Source organism: Marmota flaviventris, chromosome 5 (genome assembly GCF_047511675.1).
Source record: "Marmota flaviventris isolate mMarFla1 chromosome 5, mMarFla1.hap1, whole genome shotgun sequence".
NCBI classification, from domain to species: domain Eukaryota; kingdom Metazoa; phylum Chordata; class Mammalia; order Rodentia; family Sciuridae; genus Marmota; species Marmota flaviventris.
Genome location: NC_092502.1, coordinates 88,339,031 through 88,354,983, shown reverse-complemented (window position 1 = coordinate 88,354,983; position 15,953 = coordinate 88,339,031). Strand labels below are relative to the sequence as shown.

Here is a 15,953-nt window from a genome sequence, read left to right as displayed (position 1 = left end):
GGGTGACCCGCCGCTCTAGATCTGCGACCTGCTCCAGCCCTGAAGGCTTTGGGGAGCAGTTTGAGACGCTTTCGAATATGTTTTATCCCGATGCACAGTTAAGTACATTTTATTGTGAGGCCACGTATATGTACGCACCTACATCACATACATATGCATGTATTTTAAAACAATACTTTAGTAAGTGAAATGCACTCTAATAGCATCTTTACAATTTTTATTTTTAATGCTGACCTCTAACCACTAAATTATTTTACCACTATTAATGAATTTTTCGTCCATACCGTTTGATTCATTTGGGGGAAATAACATTCTGCAAATCCATAAAACAATGTTAGCTTTCCTCTTCACAGGAATTAATGTTTGGATGAGAAGTGAAGAAAGTTAACTTTATCACCCAAGTATCTAATAATCCTGTTAATGCTAATTTAAATGTGTTGATATAATTTGATCCATTCCTTTATATTCCAGAGAAATTGTGTGTTTATGTAAAATAATAATAATAATAATAATACCATCATCATCATCATTTTGTGAGGGAAGAGTACTAGGGATTGAACCCGGTGGCACTTAATCCTGAGCCATATCCCCAGCTCTTTTTTTATATTTTATTTAGAAACGTGGTCTCGCTAAGTTGCTGAGGCTGGCTTTGAACTGAGATCCTCCTGCCTCAGCCTCTTATAAACTTAAATTTCAATTAAAAGTATCAGTGCAATCTCACAATTTATTATCCTCTTTCTAAAATATATGTAGTTTCTAGATCAGTACACCAGAAAGGTCTAGAAGTAATAAAAACCCTGTTATGGTTTGGATATGAAGTTTCCCCCAATGATTCCTGTGTTGTCGGCATGGTCCCCAATTCAGAAATGTTCAGAGGTGGGGCTTTTAGGAAATGACTGGATCCTCAGGGCTGTAAACCATATCAATGAATTAATCCATTTGATGGATTAATACTTTGGACTCGTGGGAGGTAGTGGAAACTAAAAGGAGTTGAAGGGAGTGATCCCTTGAGGGCATGCTATTGGGGACTGTTCCCAGTTCTCTCCCAGCTATTCCTGCCCTGAGCCTGGGCAGCTTTCCTCTGCTATACCCTTCCTGATGATGTTCTGCCTCACCTTAGGGCCAAAGCAATGGATCCAGGCCACTATGAACTGATACATCTGAAACCTTAAGCCAAGTTCTTATCAGATATTTGGTTACAGCAACAAAAATCTGATAACATACTGATAGTTTCAACTCATATCTTAAATTATGAAGATATATATATATATATATATATATATATATATGAAAATGAGATGGTAATATTATTCCAAATAATGGTAGTCCTGAATGCAACTTAGAGTTTCTTTGCAATTTTTGTTTTAGGTGTATTTAACACTATTCTTTAAGCCAATTTAAAATAATAATTCTGTCTATGGTTATACTATATCAGTTTGATATGCGGTCTTATTCTTGACAATATGATTTATCATAGGGCAGTTGAACTAATAATAATTGGGGTAAGAAAACAGTACTTTGCTTTTTACTTTCAGCATGGCAACAAAAGGACCACTACCCAGCAGAACTAGTAAAACTTACTTTTAAAAAAAGTAGAAATAAAACTACTTTTAAAAATGATTAAATAGCATTTAAGTATCTGGAAATCATCCTAAGAGCAAGTACCAAATGAGTAAACATTTATTCAACAAAATCTGCTAAAACTTGGTAAGAAGAGCATGAGTCCATGGCAGTGAACCATGGCTTGACAGAGGCTTTACTCTAGGCAAATGTGACCAAGAAGACAGGGCTCCCTTTCCTCTCAACTCTCTTATCACAGATTACAGTATCTCACCAGAAGAGACAGCTGTCAGCATTTTTCATCTCCTCCAAATCCAATGTGAATGGGTTCAATTCCAGGTACTTGCAGCCAAGGTGTTGAGGGTTCCCCTCCTCTAGTCCACATTATTATAGGACAGAGACTCTATGTCAGGTGCAGGAGGCTGAGAATACTAAATCCCCATTCACCCTTGCTGAAGCTCACTAATATTGTAAAGCATCCATACAGGAGAGATAAGCCAAAAAGACCAGTCAAGCTCCTTCAAGGAGAAAATAATAATAAGGAGCATAGCAGAAATTAAGGAAATAGATAATGGAAAAACAAAAGAGAAAAATCAATGAAACCAAAAATTAATTTTTTTAAAAGATCAAGAAAATTGACAAACCTTTGGCTGCATGGCCAAGGTAGGAAAAAAAAAAAAAAAGGCCTGAATTACCAAAATCAGGAAGAAAGAAGGGACATTAACTTACACAAATAAAAGAATTGTAAGGGAGTACTTATATTTACTTATATTCCCTTATGTAATGTGTAACAAAATATGTCAACAAATCAGAAAACTTAGATGACATGGATAGATTGTTACAAATACACAAACTACTAACAAGAAATAAGACAACCTGGATAGACCCATGACAAAAAGATTGAATTGGTAAATTTAAAACTCACCCATGCCCAAAAACCCTGGCCCAGATGGCTTCACTGGTAAATTTTACTAAACACATAAAGGATATTTAAAGAAGAATTAACACTAATTCTTCATAAACTCTTGTGAAACATGAGAAGTTGGGGAATTAAGAATTTGTTCTTAACAAATCAGTATGTGTTTGATTTGCAAGCCACCCAAATACATCACAAGAAAACTATGGACCACTATCTCTTAGGAATATGGAAACAAAGATCCTTTAAAACTATTAGCAAATCAAATTTATCTGAATATGAAAAGTATTAACATCATAAGCAAATGAATTTATCCCCAAATGCCTGATTGATTTAATATCTGAAAATCAATTGATGTAATATATCATGTTAAGTGAGTAAAGGACAAAACCCATGTGATCATCTCAATAGATGCAGAAAAAGCATTTGACAAAATTCAGTAGTCCTTCATGCTAAAAGCATTCCACCAACTAGAAATAAGAGGGTACTTTCTTAACATGGTAAAAAGCATCTACAAAAAAGTCAGAGCTAACATTGTATGTAGTATCAAGAGACTGAATATTTTCTGCCTAAAATCAGAAAGAAGACAAGTATTGTGTTCTCAACTGTTCTAGTCAGGAAAAACACAAAACTATTAACCTAATAAATTAGTAAGATTGTAGAATACAAGATCAATATACAATAATCAGTTGAATTTCTATACATGTAGTTGATCAAAAACTTAAGAAAAGAGGGCTGGGTTTGTGGTTCAGTGGCTCAGAGCATACGCCTAACACGCATGAGGCACTGGGTTCAATCATCACTACCACATAAAAATAAAGAAAGAAAATAAAGTCATGCTGTCCATCTACAACTAAAAAAAAATTAAGAAATTTCATTTAAAGTGGCAATGACCCCATTTGATTCAAATGTGTGAATTGTCAAGATCATTGTACTGTCATGTGTAACTAATAAAAAAAATGAAAAAATAAATAAATAAATAAAGTGGCAATGAAAGGAATGAAATAGGAATAAATCTGCCAAAGAAGTACAATTCTTATGCTCTGAAAACTAAAAAACATTGTTGTAAGAAGTTAAAGAACACCTCAATAAATGATAAGGCATCTCATGTTCATGGAGTAAAAGATTTAATATTGTTAATATAGTAATACCAAGTTGTTTTGCAAATTCAATGCTATCCTTATCAATCTCTCCATGGCTACAGTAATCAATGTAATGTGTTCCTGGCATAAAGGTACATAAATATGCAAATCAATGAAATAGATTAAAAAGTTCAGGGAAAAAAAACCCTCCTTTTTATGGTAAAGTGATTTTTAACAATGGAGTTAAGATCACTTAGTAGGGATGGGAGGGGAGGGGAGGGGAATGGGAGATAGGAAGGGCAGCAGAATAGAATAGACATTATGATTGCTGTATGTATATAGATGACTGTATGACCAATGTGATTCTGCAATCTGTACAATCAGAAAAATGAGAAATTGTACCCCAGTTGATTCAAATGTATGAATTGCCAAGATCATTGTAATGTCATGTGTAGCTAATAAAAAAAAAAAAAAAAGATCACTTAGTAGGAAAAAATGAGCTTTTAAACAAATGATGCTGAGGAAACTGAGTATCTATGTGAAAAGAAAGAAAAAAGTTGGATCCTGCCTTCAATCATATACAAAAATTAGCTTGAAATGAATCAACGACTCAAATGTAAAAGCTAAAACTATAAAACTCCTACAAGCAAACGTAGGTATAAATCTTCATAATCTTGGGTTAAGCAATTATAAAATGGGCCAAACAGCCAGGGATATGGCTCAGTGGTAGAGTGCTTGCCTAGCATGTGTGAGGATCTGGATTCATCCCCTAGCACACACACCAAGAAAGAAAAGGGCCAAAAAGGCATTTCTCCATAGAAGTTATATAGATGGCTAATCCTCAACATCATTAATCAATAGGGAGAGATTAATTCACACCCATGAGCATGGCTGTGATCAAAAAGATAACTAGAGTTGGCAAGAATATGAAGGAATTAGAACCCACAGACACTTCTAGTGAGAATATAAAATGGTGCAGTCATCTTGGAAAACGGTTTGGTAGTTCTTAGAATGGTTAAACACAGGACTGTCATAATCCTACAATTCTACTTCTGGCATATGCCCAAGAGAAATGAAAACAAATGTCTATACAAAACCTTGTACATGGATTTTTTGGCAATATTATACTAATACTGAAAAATGGAAACAACCTTAAGGTCCATAATTGTTAAATAGATAAAATTTGGTAATATATTCAACAATAAAAAAGAATTGCAGTACTGATACATACTAAAATATGGTTGAAATCTGTAAGATGTTATGCTAAGTAAAAGAAATAAGAAAGGGCCACATTTTATAAGTGCTACTTATATGAAATGTCCAGAGAAAACAAATATAGAGAGATGGAAAGTAGATTGGTGATTACCTGAGATTTGAGAGAATCGAGGATGATGGCTAAAGAGTATGCGGTTTCTTTTGGAGATGATGAGCATATTCTAAAAGCAATGCAGTGAGGGTTGCTGAGCTTCCTGAATATACTAAAACCATTGAATTGTACAATTTAAATGGGTGAGTTGTATGGATATGTGAACTATATCTTTAAAAACCCATTTCTTGAAAAGAAAATAAACACCTCTGCCTGGGTATTGAAGGACATAGGCATCTCTAAACCCCAACTTCCACTTCCCTTCATCTCCTCAGCACTGCACTTATATTGATTTTAGTTTAGTGTGGAGAGTTTCAGGAGTGGGGACTGGGGACAGGAGTGTATACTAGAGTCTGGTGAAAATGTCTTTTAGTGTGATGGACATTACTGGGAAGAACACTATAAACAATCTTGCCATAACAAGTAGTTGGGTACTGTTAGATTCTTTCATTAGGATGATGCACTGAAATCTAAACTTCTCAGGTTCTCTCTAGTCCAGAATCTTGAGGAACTGAGTACCCAGCTATGGTTCAATCTTGATTCAACAATGTTCAGGAGCAACCAAATCACTATCTCAGGATTTTTTCAAAGCCCTTCAATTTGTAAATATTCATGTTTTGTTTAGTGTCTGTTTTGTCTCTCCAACTAGCTCATAATGGCAGGACTCTATTTTAACTCTTCATGAGAGCAGGACTCTATTTTTTTAATATTTTTTAGTTGTTGATTGACCTTTATTTATTTATATGTGGTGTTTGAACCCAGTGCCTCACACATATTATACAAACACTCTACTACTGAGTTACAACCCCAGCCGCAGCAGGACTCTATTCTATTCATTATGGTATCCTCAACTCTTGCACAGTGCTTGGCACATAGTTACATACTCAATAAACACTTATATTAGTATTAATAGTATTAATACTATTACTATTATTAGTATTAATAAATACTTTCAATTAGCCCATCATCCCTCAAAAGAACTTTCCCAGAAGTCCTTTAGTTTATTTACTATATTCATATGAATTAATTCTGAATTAATTCAGTGTAATACTGAAGTTGAGATGTTTATACCATAGATTCCTGTAGCACTTGTTTTATATTTTGAGGTTAAATACAGTCGTGTTGAAGTCTTCTGCTATTGTGAATTTCATGTGAAATTAAAGGAAATAATTTTCTTTTTTTAATGCAGTCAATGTTGATTAAATTTCTTTTTTTCCAGGACGGAAGGCTAACATTTCATCCAGGAAGTCAGGTAGTGAAACTTCCTTTTATCAACTTCATGAAAACACATGGCACTTCGTTTCTGAATGCCTACACAAACTCTCCAATCTGTTGTCCATCACGTGCAGGTATAAACATGTTTGATATAATGAAAGAAAGTGATTACACACTGAAAATATTTATATCCAAAAGTTTAAAATATTATACCCAAAAGTACAATAGTAAAGTCATATAAAAATGTTTAAATAAGAAAAGTCGGTTCTAAGGTATGTATTGGTTATGTATATCGGTTCTAAGGTATTGGAGTTATTAGAATTTCTATTTCTGAGAATAGGAATTTTTGCTATCTAAAATACTGTTTAGTTCATGTGTTACTGTTTCATTTCCTCATGATTGGTGACTAAGAATCTTTTGACTATGAAAGCAAAAGAGGAAATATTCATACTTCCTAGAAGATAACTATTTCCAAGGAAATTTTCCAGTAAGTGGATAAGGGAGGACTTCTGTGGACTTTAAAAAATTACCACCAAGTAATTAGAACTTCTCATATTCAAGTTTATTTGAAATTTTCCCTGTAATTCCATATTATCTTTCTCTTGTCTTAATTCTCTTCTACCTCATATCTAATTGTTCACTTCTATCATAATAATTTAACAGGCATAGTTTTAATGGCAAAATGATAGTGATCTTAGGCCATGAATAATAGGGGAAAACTGTCATTTTTATAAATCTGTCTCTTGTGTGACAGTCACTTTCCTTGTCCTCTTTCTGGTCTGTGATTGTCTGCCTTGGGACTTAAGTAGTATTCAGCAATTCAGTTTCAGAGATAACCTCCTGAGATGATATTCTGTGATTTCATTACAAATTCTTTTACCTATATTTTAAGCACTCTGAGCTATATAATCATCAATGGTTAAAGTAAACCTAAACTATATTAAAATTGATATTTTAATGATGAAGAACCAAGTATATTAAAAAATTTTTTGCTAATTTATATTGTGTGTTAAGTGAAATGAGCACTAGGCTAGGGCAAAGTGATGACCTGGATCCTGACCCTCAGTAGGCCATCAAGTAAGTCACTAAGTTTCCTTCTCAACAAGACACTGTATGTACTGTGCCCCTCACAGCATGCAGAGCACCAGTAGAAATAATGAAATGAGAAAGAGGTCAATGAATTCTAAAGGTCTCAAAGCATTTAGATGATGTTTTTCCTGGAAGAAATAATTTAGAGGAGTTTGAACAAAGAGAAGTAATAATAGTCATAAAAATGAACATGTATTGCATTTTTACTGTATCTGGCAATATTCTAAGTGCCTTACATATATTAATTTATATAATCCTCATATTGTTTCCATAAGGTAGAGATTGTTATTACCCCATTTTGAAGATGAAAACTAAAGTACAGAAAATTACTAAGTAACTTATCAAGGGCCACTCAGTAATGGTGTAACTATAATTCAAACCCAGGTATTTCCCTAAGCTACCTCTCAGAAAGCATTTTGTTAGATGGGACCATAATGGTTATTCCAATCTACTATATAAGTAAACAGAAACTGGAAAAGGAAAAGAAAACTTTATTGAATAAACAGTCATAGAAAATGAGAGAAAAGTCATAACATACTTAAATTTTTTGTTAAAAGCCAGAAAAAAGACAAGGAATAGAAGAGTCCTTAAGAATATTAGGGAAATTCGGTCTATATTTAAACTGACTGATGTATGATTTAAAAATTAACAAAGAAATACCTAGAGATTGCTTTTTTATGAGACTAAAGCCACATAGGCTTTATATTATTTCTAACTATATTTACCTTATGCAGCTTAACCTCTTAGCCTTGGTCAACTCATTTGTAAAATGGAAACATTGATTCCTTGTAGTTTTCCCACTGATAAAGAGAGAGAACGATCGGAAATGTTTACTAAATTTAGCATCTAATGAAGTTATGCCTTATTCCACAACGTGCAGTCTAACCTAGAAAGCAATGCTCTCAGAATAATTACCTTAATAGTTAAAACAAATTGTTAAGCTTTAGTTTAATCCCAGTGTCTTTTTTTTTTTTAACCTCAGCAATGTGGAGTGGCCTCTTCACTCACTTAACAGAATCTTGGAACAATTTTAAGGGTCTAGATCCAAATTATACAACATGGATGGATGTCATGGAAGAGCATGGCTACCAAACACAAAAATTTGGAAAACTGGACTATACTTCAGGACATCACTCCATTAGGTAAAACATAATCCTGATAGGCTACAGTATACACGTGGACTCATTTTGACTTTAATATTTTTTATTTTCCACAAAGGTGAAACTAAATCTCTTAATCCCTCAATTGTTAATTTGGTTAAACCATTAGCTTTCTTTAATCTTCTTAAAATGTTAAAATTGCTAATATGCTGGTATTTTGTTTTTCCTAAACACTGAAGGTCTCTAAATAGTATTTTTATATTGTTTAGCCCATAATTTATTTTGATAATGTTTTTGTTATATAATGGCCCCTTTGTTATTCATGTTGTAAAAACAATGGCCACCTTGCTAGTGGACTTTATTGGTTCTCTCCAATTTGAGTCTATTGTAACTCTTTTTTTCCTTTTATTTTAGTAAGCCTTTCAAAAATCAGGTAACCAGCTTGGTTGGGGTATAGCTCATTGGTAGAGCTTAGCATGTTGGGACACTGTCTATCACCCCAAAAAATGTCAATCAGGCTCCAAGCATAATGGTTAAGAGTAGAAGGTCTAAACTGGGTGTGGTGGCACACGCCTATAATCCCAGAAGTTCAGGAGGCTGAAACAGGAGAATCACAAGTTCAAAGCCAGCCTTAGCAACTTAGCAAGGCCCTAAACACCTTAGTGAGACCCTGTCTCAAAATTAAAAAATGAAAAGGACTAGGGATGTGGCTAAGTGGTTAAGTGTGCCTGGATTCAGTCCCTGGTACCAAAAAAAGAAAAAAGTAGAGGTCTAAAGGCCAGGAGTGGTGGTGCATACCTGTTGTCCTAGCACTCAGGAAGCTTACGTAGGGGAGGAACAGTTGAGCCTAGGAATTCAAGACAAGCTGGGGCAACATAGCCAATCTAAATAAATAAGTCAAATAGCTGGGCACAGTGGCATATGTCTGTGACACCAGTGACTTGGGAGCCCGAGCAGAAGGATTCCAAGTTCCAGACCAGCCTCAGCAATTTAGCAAAGCCCTGCTTCAGAGTTAAAAATAAAAAGGACTGGGGATGTAGCTCAGTGGTAAAGCACTCCTCAGTTCAATCCCAGTACAATAAATAAATGAAACCATGTTCTTTTTAAAATTAGAGTATAGATCTAGAATTATATTGCTTACTTTTGATTTCCAGTTTCTCTATTTACTACTAAACTTGTAGTGGTATAATCTTGGACACATTTAAGCTAACTGAACTTTAGTTTTTTTGATGTGAAGATAAAACAAAGTAATTTGTGCAGAAAAGAGCTAATATTATAGCACTGAAACTATAATCCTTAGAAATGCTTGCTTGCAAGCTTTGCTCTTGGCTGGCGCCTGGGAACTTGGATTTCTGGAGTGTTCCCATTATTCCCTAACTGGTGAAAACAACTTGGAGTGTTTGTATAGTGAGATTTTTGCTAAACAAACTGCTTTTTTGTCTGGAATTTTGGCACGAACCTAGCAGAGGGTTGCCTACATTATCAGCCCCCAATAAAAACTTGAGTAGCCCATCTCTAGTGAGTAGAGATAGAATTTCACATGTGTTAAGTAGACACATATCACATATTGTTATGTGATTTTCGATGCTGGTAGAATTAAGCAAAAGTCTTTTGCTTAAAATCTTGTGATTAGTTTCCACTGGACTTCTCCCAAGCACATTTTCCTTTTGCTGATTTTCCCATGTGTCCTTTTGTAATGAATCATAGTAATGAGTGCAACTATATTCTGAGTTCTGCAATTTCTCCTAGCAAACTTGGGTATAATCTTGGAGTCCCCCAGCCTCTGTGACTCCCAACACAAGCACAATTAAGACATTAGATTAGTACCTCTTGCCTACCTAACGTGTATTAATTGAAGGTGCTGATTATACTAATGATGATGGTAAAAAAAGAACAAGAATAAATTAATAAAAATAATAGTGTAGTAAGCTGAATAGTGCTCCCAAAAACATCATGACCATCTGGAACTTGAGAATGTGACCTTATTTGCAATTAAACCCTTTTTATAGATGTAATTAGTTAAGCATGTCAAGATGACATCACCCTAGATTTATGGTGAGCCCTAAATCCAATGACTGCTATTCTTATTTGAAGAGGAAAAAGGATGTAGATTCTGAGAGAGGACAGTGTGAGGACAAGGAGAGACTGGCATGAGGCAGGTGCAAGACAAAGTATGTGAAAGAGTCCTGAGAGTCACTATAAAGTAGGAGGAGACAAAGGGTTCTTCCAGAGAACCTGAAGAAAGAGTGTGTCCCTTCTAGCCTCCAGAGTTGTAAAAAAATACATTGCTGGTGTTTTAAGCCACCCAGTTTGTGATCATTTGTTTTGACAGCCCTAGGAAACAATGCAGCATGTTTTGGGTTAATATACTAATACAATCTAGAATGATTTGAACAGGCATCTTTCTCTTCAAGTTAATGTTAAATTTCTTTCCTCTTCTGATGCAGATATCCCCAATCCCCACTCTGTTTTCTAATCTATCACCAAATGTTAATAGTTCTACTTCTAAATATTTCTGTAGTTGTTTCATTTCTTACTACCTTTACAAAGCTACTAAAATGACCTTCTAGCTAAACTCTTTTGACTCTGTCTGACCTATTTTCTCTAGACAGCCACAATGGTCTTATTAAAATACATTCCATCAATCATATGATTTACCTGCCTGAAATCCTTCAACAGTTCTTCTCTTCAGATTTATTAAAATCCCAGATCCACAACATAGACCCTACATGATCTAGCCCCTGCCTACCTGTATCCAGTCTGATTTTTGTACTACACTCTCTCCTTTAGTAGGCACCTCATCTTTTTAAAATTCCCTTAATATGCTTTTTGCTATCTCTGGAATATTTTACAAGCTAGTCCCTTTGTGCAAGATCCTTTTCCTGAACTCTGCCTTTGGAATGTAGCAGAAGGAAAGAGAAGAGGTAATACACATAGTGTGAGGAGCACAGGCTCGGCAGCATAGAGCTAGCAGTCCAGTTTCCCTGATTACCATTCTAGTAATCTTGAGCAAATTACTTGCCTTCTCTTGACCCAAGTGTCAATGCTCTTATCTATAAATTGGAATTAACACCATTGGATAACTAAGTTTTATCTGAGTTAATAAAAGATATTATAAAAGGATTAAATAAGATCATAGGAAGCACATAATAGTGTTTGGCACAGAGTACATATTTATTCAGTTGAAAGATTATTACTATAAAATGGCTTAACCAGAATTACAGTTTAACATTTAGGTAACTCTAGTTTTTCTGAAGTGCTTTGCATTTCTAAATATTTCATGGGAGTCTCAAAAATTTATCTTCAAAATCTTTCTTCTTTTTAAATTGTATTTATTTTAATTGAAACATAAAAATTGTGCATATTTATAGAGCATCGTGAGATGTTTCTGTGCATATATACACACTATATAATGTTCAAATAAGGGTAAGCATAAATCTCCTCAGACATTTATCCTTTCCTTGTGGTGAAAACATTCAAAATCCTTCCTTCTAGCTTCTGAAACATATATTATTGTTATCTATAGTCAATTTATTGTGCAATTGAACACCAGAACTTCATCTTTCTGTACAACTAAGTAACCCTTGGTCACTTTTCACCATTTTATCCTCCTCCTACTCTCCCCAGCCTCTGGTAACCATACTCTACTCTCAACTTCCACAAAAATCAACTTTTTTAGATTCCAATATGAATGATACCATGCATGTGTTATTTGTCTTCTGTGTCTGGCTTATTTTACTTAATGTTCTCCATTTCCATCCATGTTGTCACAAATGACAGAATTTCATCCTTTTTATGGCCAAATATTATTCCATTGTATATATACACCACATTTTCTTTACCCACTCATCAGTTGTTAGACACCTGGGTTGTTTCCGTTTCTTGACTATTGCAAATAGTGCTGCAGTGAACGGGGGACTGCAGGTGTCTTTTCAACATGCTGATTTCATTTCCTTTGAATAGATACCCAATATGGGATTTCTGGATCATATGGTAGTTCTGTTTTTAATTTGAAGACGAACCTCCATACTGTTTTCCATAGTGGCTGTACTAATTTACATTCTCACCAACAGTTTTCTCCACATTCTCATCAGCACTTGTTATCTTGTGGCTTTTTGATAATAACCATTTTAACTGGGGTGAAGTGCTATTTCATTGTGGTTTTGATTTATATTTCCCTGATGATTAGTGTTGTTGAACCTTTTTTTATACACTTGTTGGCCATTTGTACATCTTCTTTTGAGAAATGTCTATTTATATCTATATTTATTGTCCATGTTTTAATTAGATTATTTGTTTTTTTATTGAGTTCCTTATATATTCGGATATTAACCCCTTGCCTATACATAGTTTGCAAATATTTTATTCCATTCTGTAGGTTATCTCTTTACTCTGTTGTTTCATTTATTGTGCAGAAGCTTTTTAGTTTGATGTATCTATTTTGCTTTTGTTCCCTGTGCTTTCAGGGTCTCATCCAAAAAAGTCTTTGCTAATGTCCTGAAGTATTTCCCCCATGTTTTCTTCTCCTAGTTTCACAGGTTCCGGTCTTATATTTAAGTCTTTAATCCATTTTGAGTTGTAAAATCTTTCCTTTTCTTAGAAAGTAAAGTTAATCCAAAGCAGGATACAACTATTCATATTATCCTATTTGAAATTATTTCCTTTCTTTGTTTCCTTAATCCATCCAGTAATAAAAAGAATATAAGATTGAAATGCCTTCTACTCCTTGTAACTTTCATTCTTATGTGTGGAATTGTTAAATTATGACTTTTATTCCTCAGCAGGACAATACACTGCTTCATTCACACCTGCCAGCATAGTTCCAAAACATTGTAGGTGCACAATTAAAGGTCTAATGAATGAATGATAAAGTTATATTGATCTACTTACATAGTTTACATATTATTTGATAAACATTGATGTTTTAATCCAGGATCATGGCACTTGCTCATTATTAATGTGATGTAATATATATACATTGTGTGTGTATATCCTCTCAACTAAGAGCATATCCTGTTTTTAAGGTTTTTAAATATCCTTGATTTTCAGAAGTTCTTTCTTTGTCCTGTAGATTTCTAAAATCAGTAGAGGGAAAGAGCTACTTAGATGTTAATATTTGGGATGTCAGTGATGGTTTTCAGCATAATGATAGCTTGCAGAATATTTTTACTTACTCAGTCTTACATCACATCTTAGGAAATTAAAGTAAACTGCAATACTATTTGTACAAGTGCTGTATGTACTCACACAGCCATTTGGTTTAACAAATAGATCGAGGTCTCTATTAATAGCATGCCTAAAAGGTTATATGAATTATGACATATTATCTTTCAGATTTTTCTGTATAAGTTTAAAAATAGGTTTCAGGAAGAAAGTTCAATATCAAATTTCACAAATTGGGGTATTCAATACAATTGAGTGTTCCAAATCAAAACTCAGGTTTTTATCATTCTTGCCATTAAAATTAGCTATTTTTGTACCTGCTTATATTTTCAGCCAGAATTACAAGGTTTTTTTCATTAATCACTACAGAACTCTAATCTGTCTTTTTAGGCATCAAGTATTGCTTTCCTCTTGTACTTGTTTGGGAACATTAACCCAGCTGTGTGTCCCTTGCTATGTATAATACACTACAGCATATTGGGAACTCTGTGAGCAATACACTTGTTTCTTCTGTTTTGTTTTGTTTTTGTTTTATGTGGTGGTCCTGAAGGTCAAACCCACGCTGTATTTGTTTCTTCTGGACAGTGGTTAAAAAGGTACTGGAAATACTACTCATAAAAATCCAACTACTGACTAGAAGACCCTAAGCAAATTATTTTTCTACTTAGAATTTCAGTTTCATCACATGAGCTTATACTATATAACCTTGAAAGCTCTTTCATTCTGAAATTCTGTAATTTCAATGAAGTACCAGTTTGTAAATTACTGATAAGTATCTACCCATTTCATATTACATATATTGTACTTATAATAGGTTTAAGTTCAAATTAACAAGCCAGGTTTAGTTCCTTGGGAGGCTGAAGCAGGAGGACTGCAGGTTTAAGACCAACCTGGGCAACTCAGCAAGATCCTGTCTCGAAGTTTAAAAAAGGGCTGAGAATATATCTCAGTGGTAGGATACCCCTGTGTTTAATCCCCAATATAGAAGGTAAAAAAATTTTTTTTGCTGTATCTTCTTATCAATTGAAAGAAAACATTTGTATTTCATTTATGGGGTATTCTGATCATTTTTGCTCTAAGTGAAATTATTTTACCAATGTATTCCCAGTATCTGAAATGGCAGTTCTTAATCAAGCACAGTTTTGCCCTCCCAGGGATATTTGATAATGACTGGAGCTATTTTTGTTTGACACCACTAGGGGCTATTACTGACATCTGGTGGATAGAGACCAGGGTCTACAGTGCACAGGATAGCCTTTCCTTCACAAAGAATTACCAATCCTAAAATGTCAAAATTGCAAAGATTGAGAACCTTTGTCTAAAACAGGTATTTTAGATTTACCATCACAGCTTTAGGAATGTCACATTTAAAGTAATTATCAACATTTTAAATCTTGCATTTATTCTTCCATATTCTAATTTATCAGACCCCCTTGACACTAGTGTGTCAATTTTTGAGAATTAACAAAGCCAAAGAAAAAAATGTTAATTTAGAAATGTGTAGAATTAGGAAGTAATTGATTTCACATCAAATGTATTTAAAACTAGACTTCTATCAATATAATTTAATTAAGAAATTTTTTAATAAATAAACTTAACATTAAGTAGTGTTCCTTAAAATGCTTAAACTAAAAGGTGATCCTTATTTAAATTACAGAAGTATAATCAGGTATTTGCAATATTCATTCAGGTAATATTTATTGAGCTATCTGCTATGTACCAGACACTATTTTTAGATGACGTGAATATAATAGTACTCAAAATGCAAAATTCTCCAATTCTCAGAACTCATATTCTAATGCTATCAAAAGAGAAACTAAGCAAACTGCTGTCTTGTTTTTTCTAGCTAAAATTTTAAAACCTAAAATCAAGTCCTCTGTCATTTCGTTTTATCATTATAATTATATATGTTCTCTGCTCATGTAGCTTGATGTTTTTCTAAGCCAAGTCACAATAGACAATTTTTAATCCTTTGAGACAAATGAAAAATAAAGTCCTCCTTCCAAAATAAGAGAATTGCTATGGGCAGACTCTTAAGCTTGAGCCCCTTGGCAAACAACAAAGGGAAATAAATCATGGACTGCTCACACTGCTCTTCCCGTTCCCTCTCAGGCCCCTAACTATTAGTGAAAGCTCTCCAAGTAAAATCAGAGAGATGAAGAGGGAACTAATGAACCCAGAACACTGACCATAGAGCCCTCCTCAGCCCCTCTCAGTTCTACAGCCTAATAAATAAGTCTGTGTCTATCTCATGCTTATCCACTATTATTTTGTAATCTAAGATTGTGTATACTTTTAGATCAGTTTTCTCCACCATAAGGAGTTTATTTTATTCCTTTCCTAATAATGAAGAAAGATATCCATTACTTTGGTCATGTTGATAGCTTAGTTTTAGAATTTCCCACCTTATTATCTTTGTTGAAATTTAGTTTCTGGAACAGCATATATTTTTACAGCTCAGC

The 15,953-nt window shown here is 34.0% G+C and overlaps 1 protein-coding gene across 1 annotated transcript in view; it reads left to right on the top strand.

Annotated features, from left to right (window-relative positions):
• Arsk (arylsulfatase family member K) overlaps positions 1-15,953 on the top strand; it is a 42,746-nt gene that overhangs the window by 311 nt on the left and 26,482 nt on the right. Inside the window, exons 2-3 of the mRNA XM_027927726.2 lie at positions 6,144-6,273; positions 8,211-8,370. Of these exons, the coding sequence (XP_027783527.2) occupies positions 6,144-6,273; positions 8,211-8,370 (290 nt within the window). The remainder of the gene's footprint in view (positions 1-6,143; positions 6,274-8,210; positions 8,371-15,953) is intronic.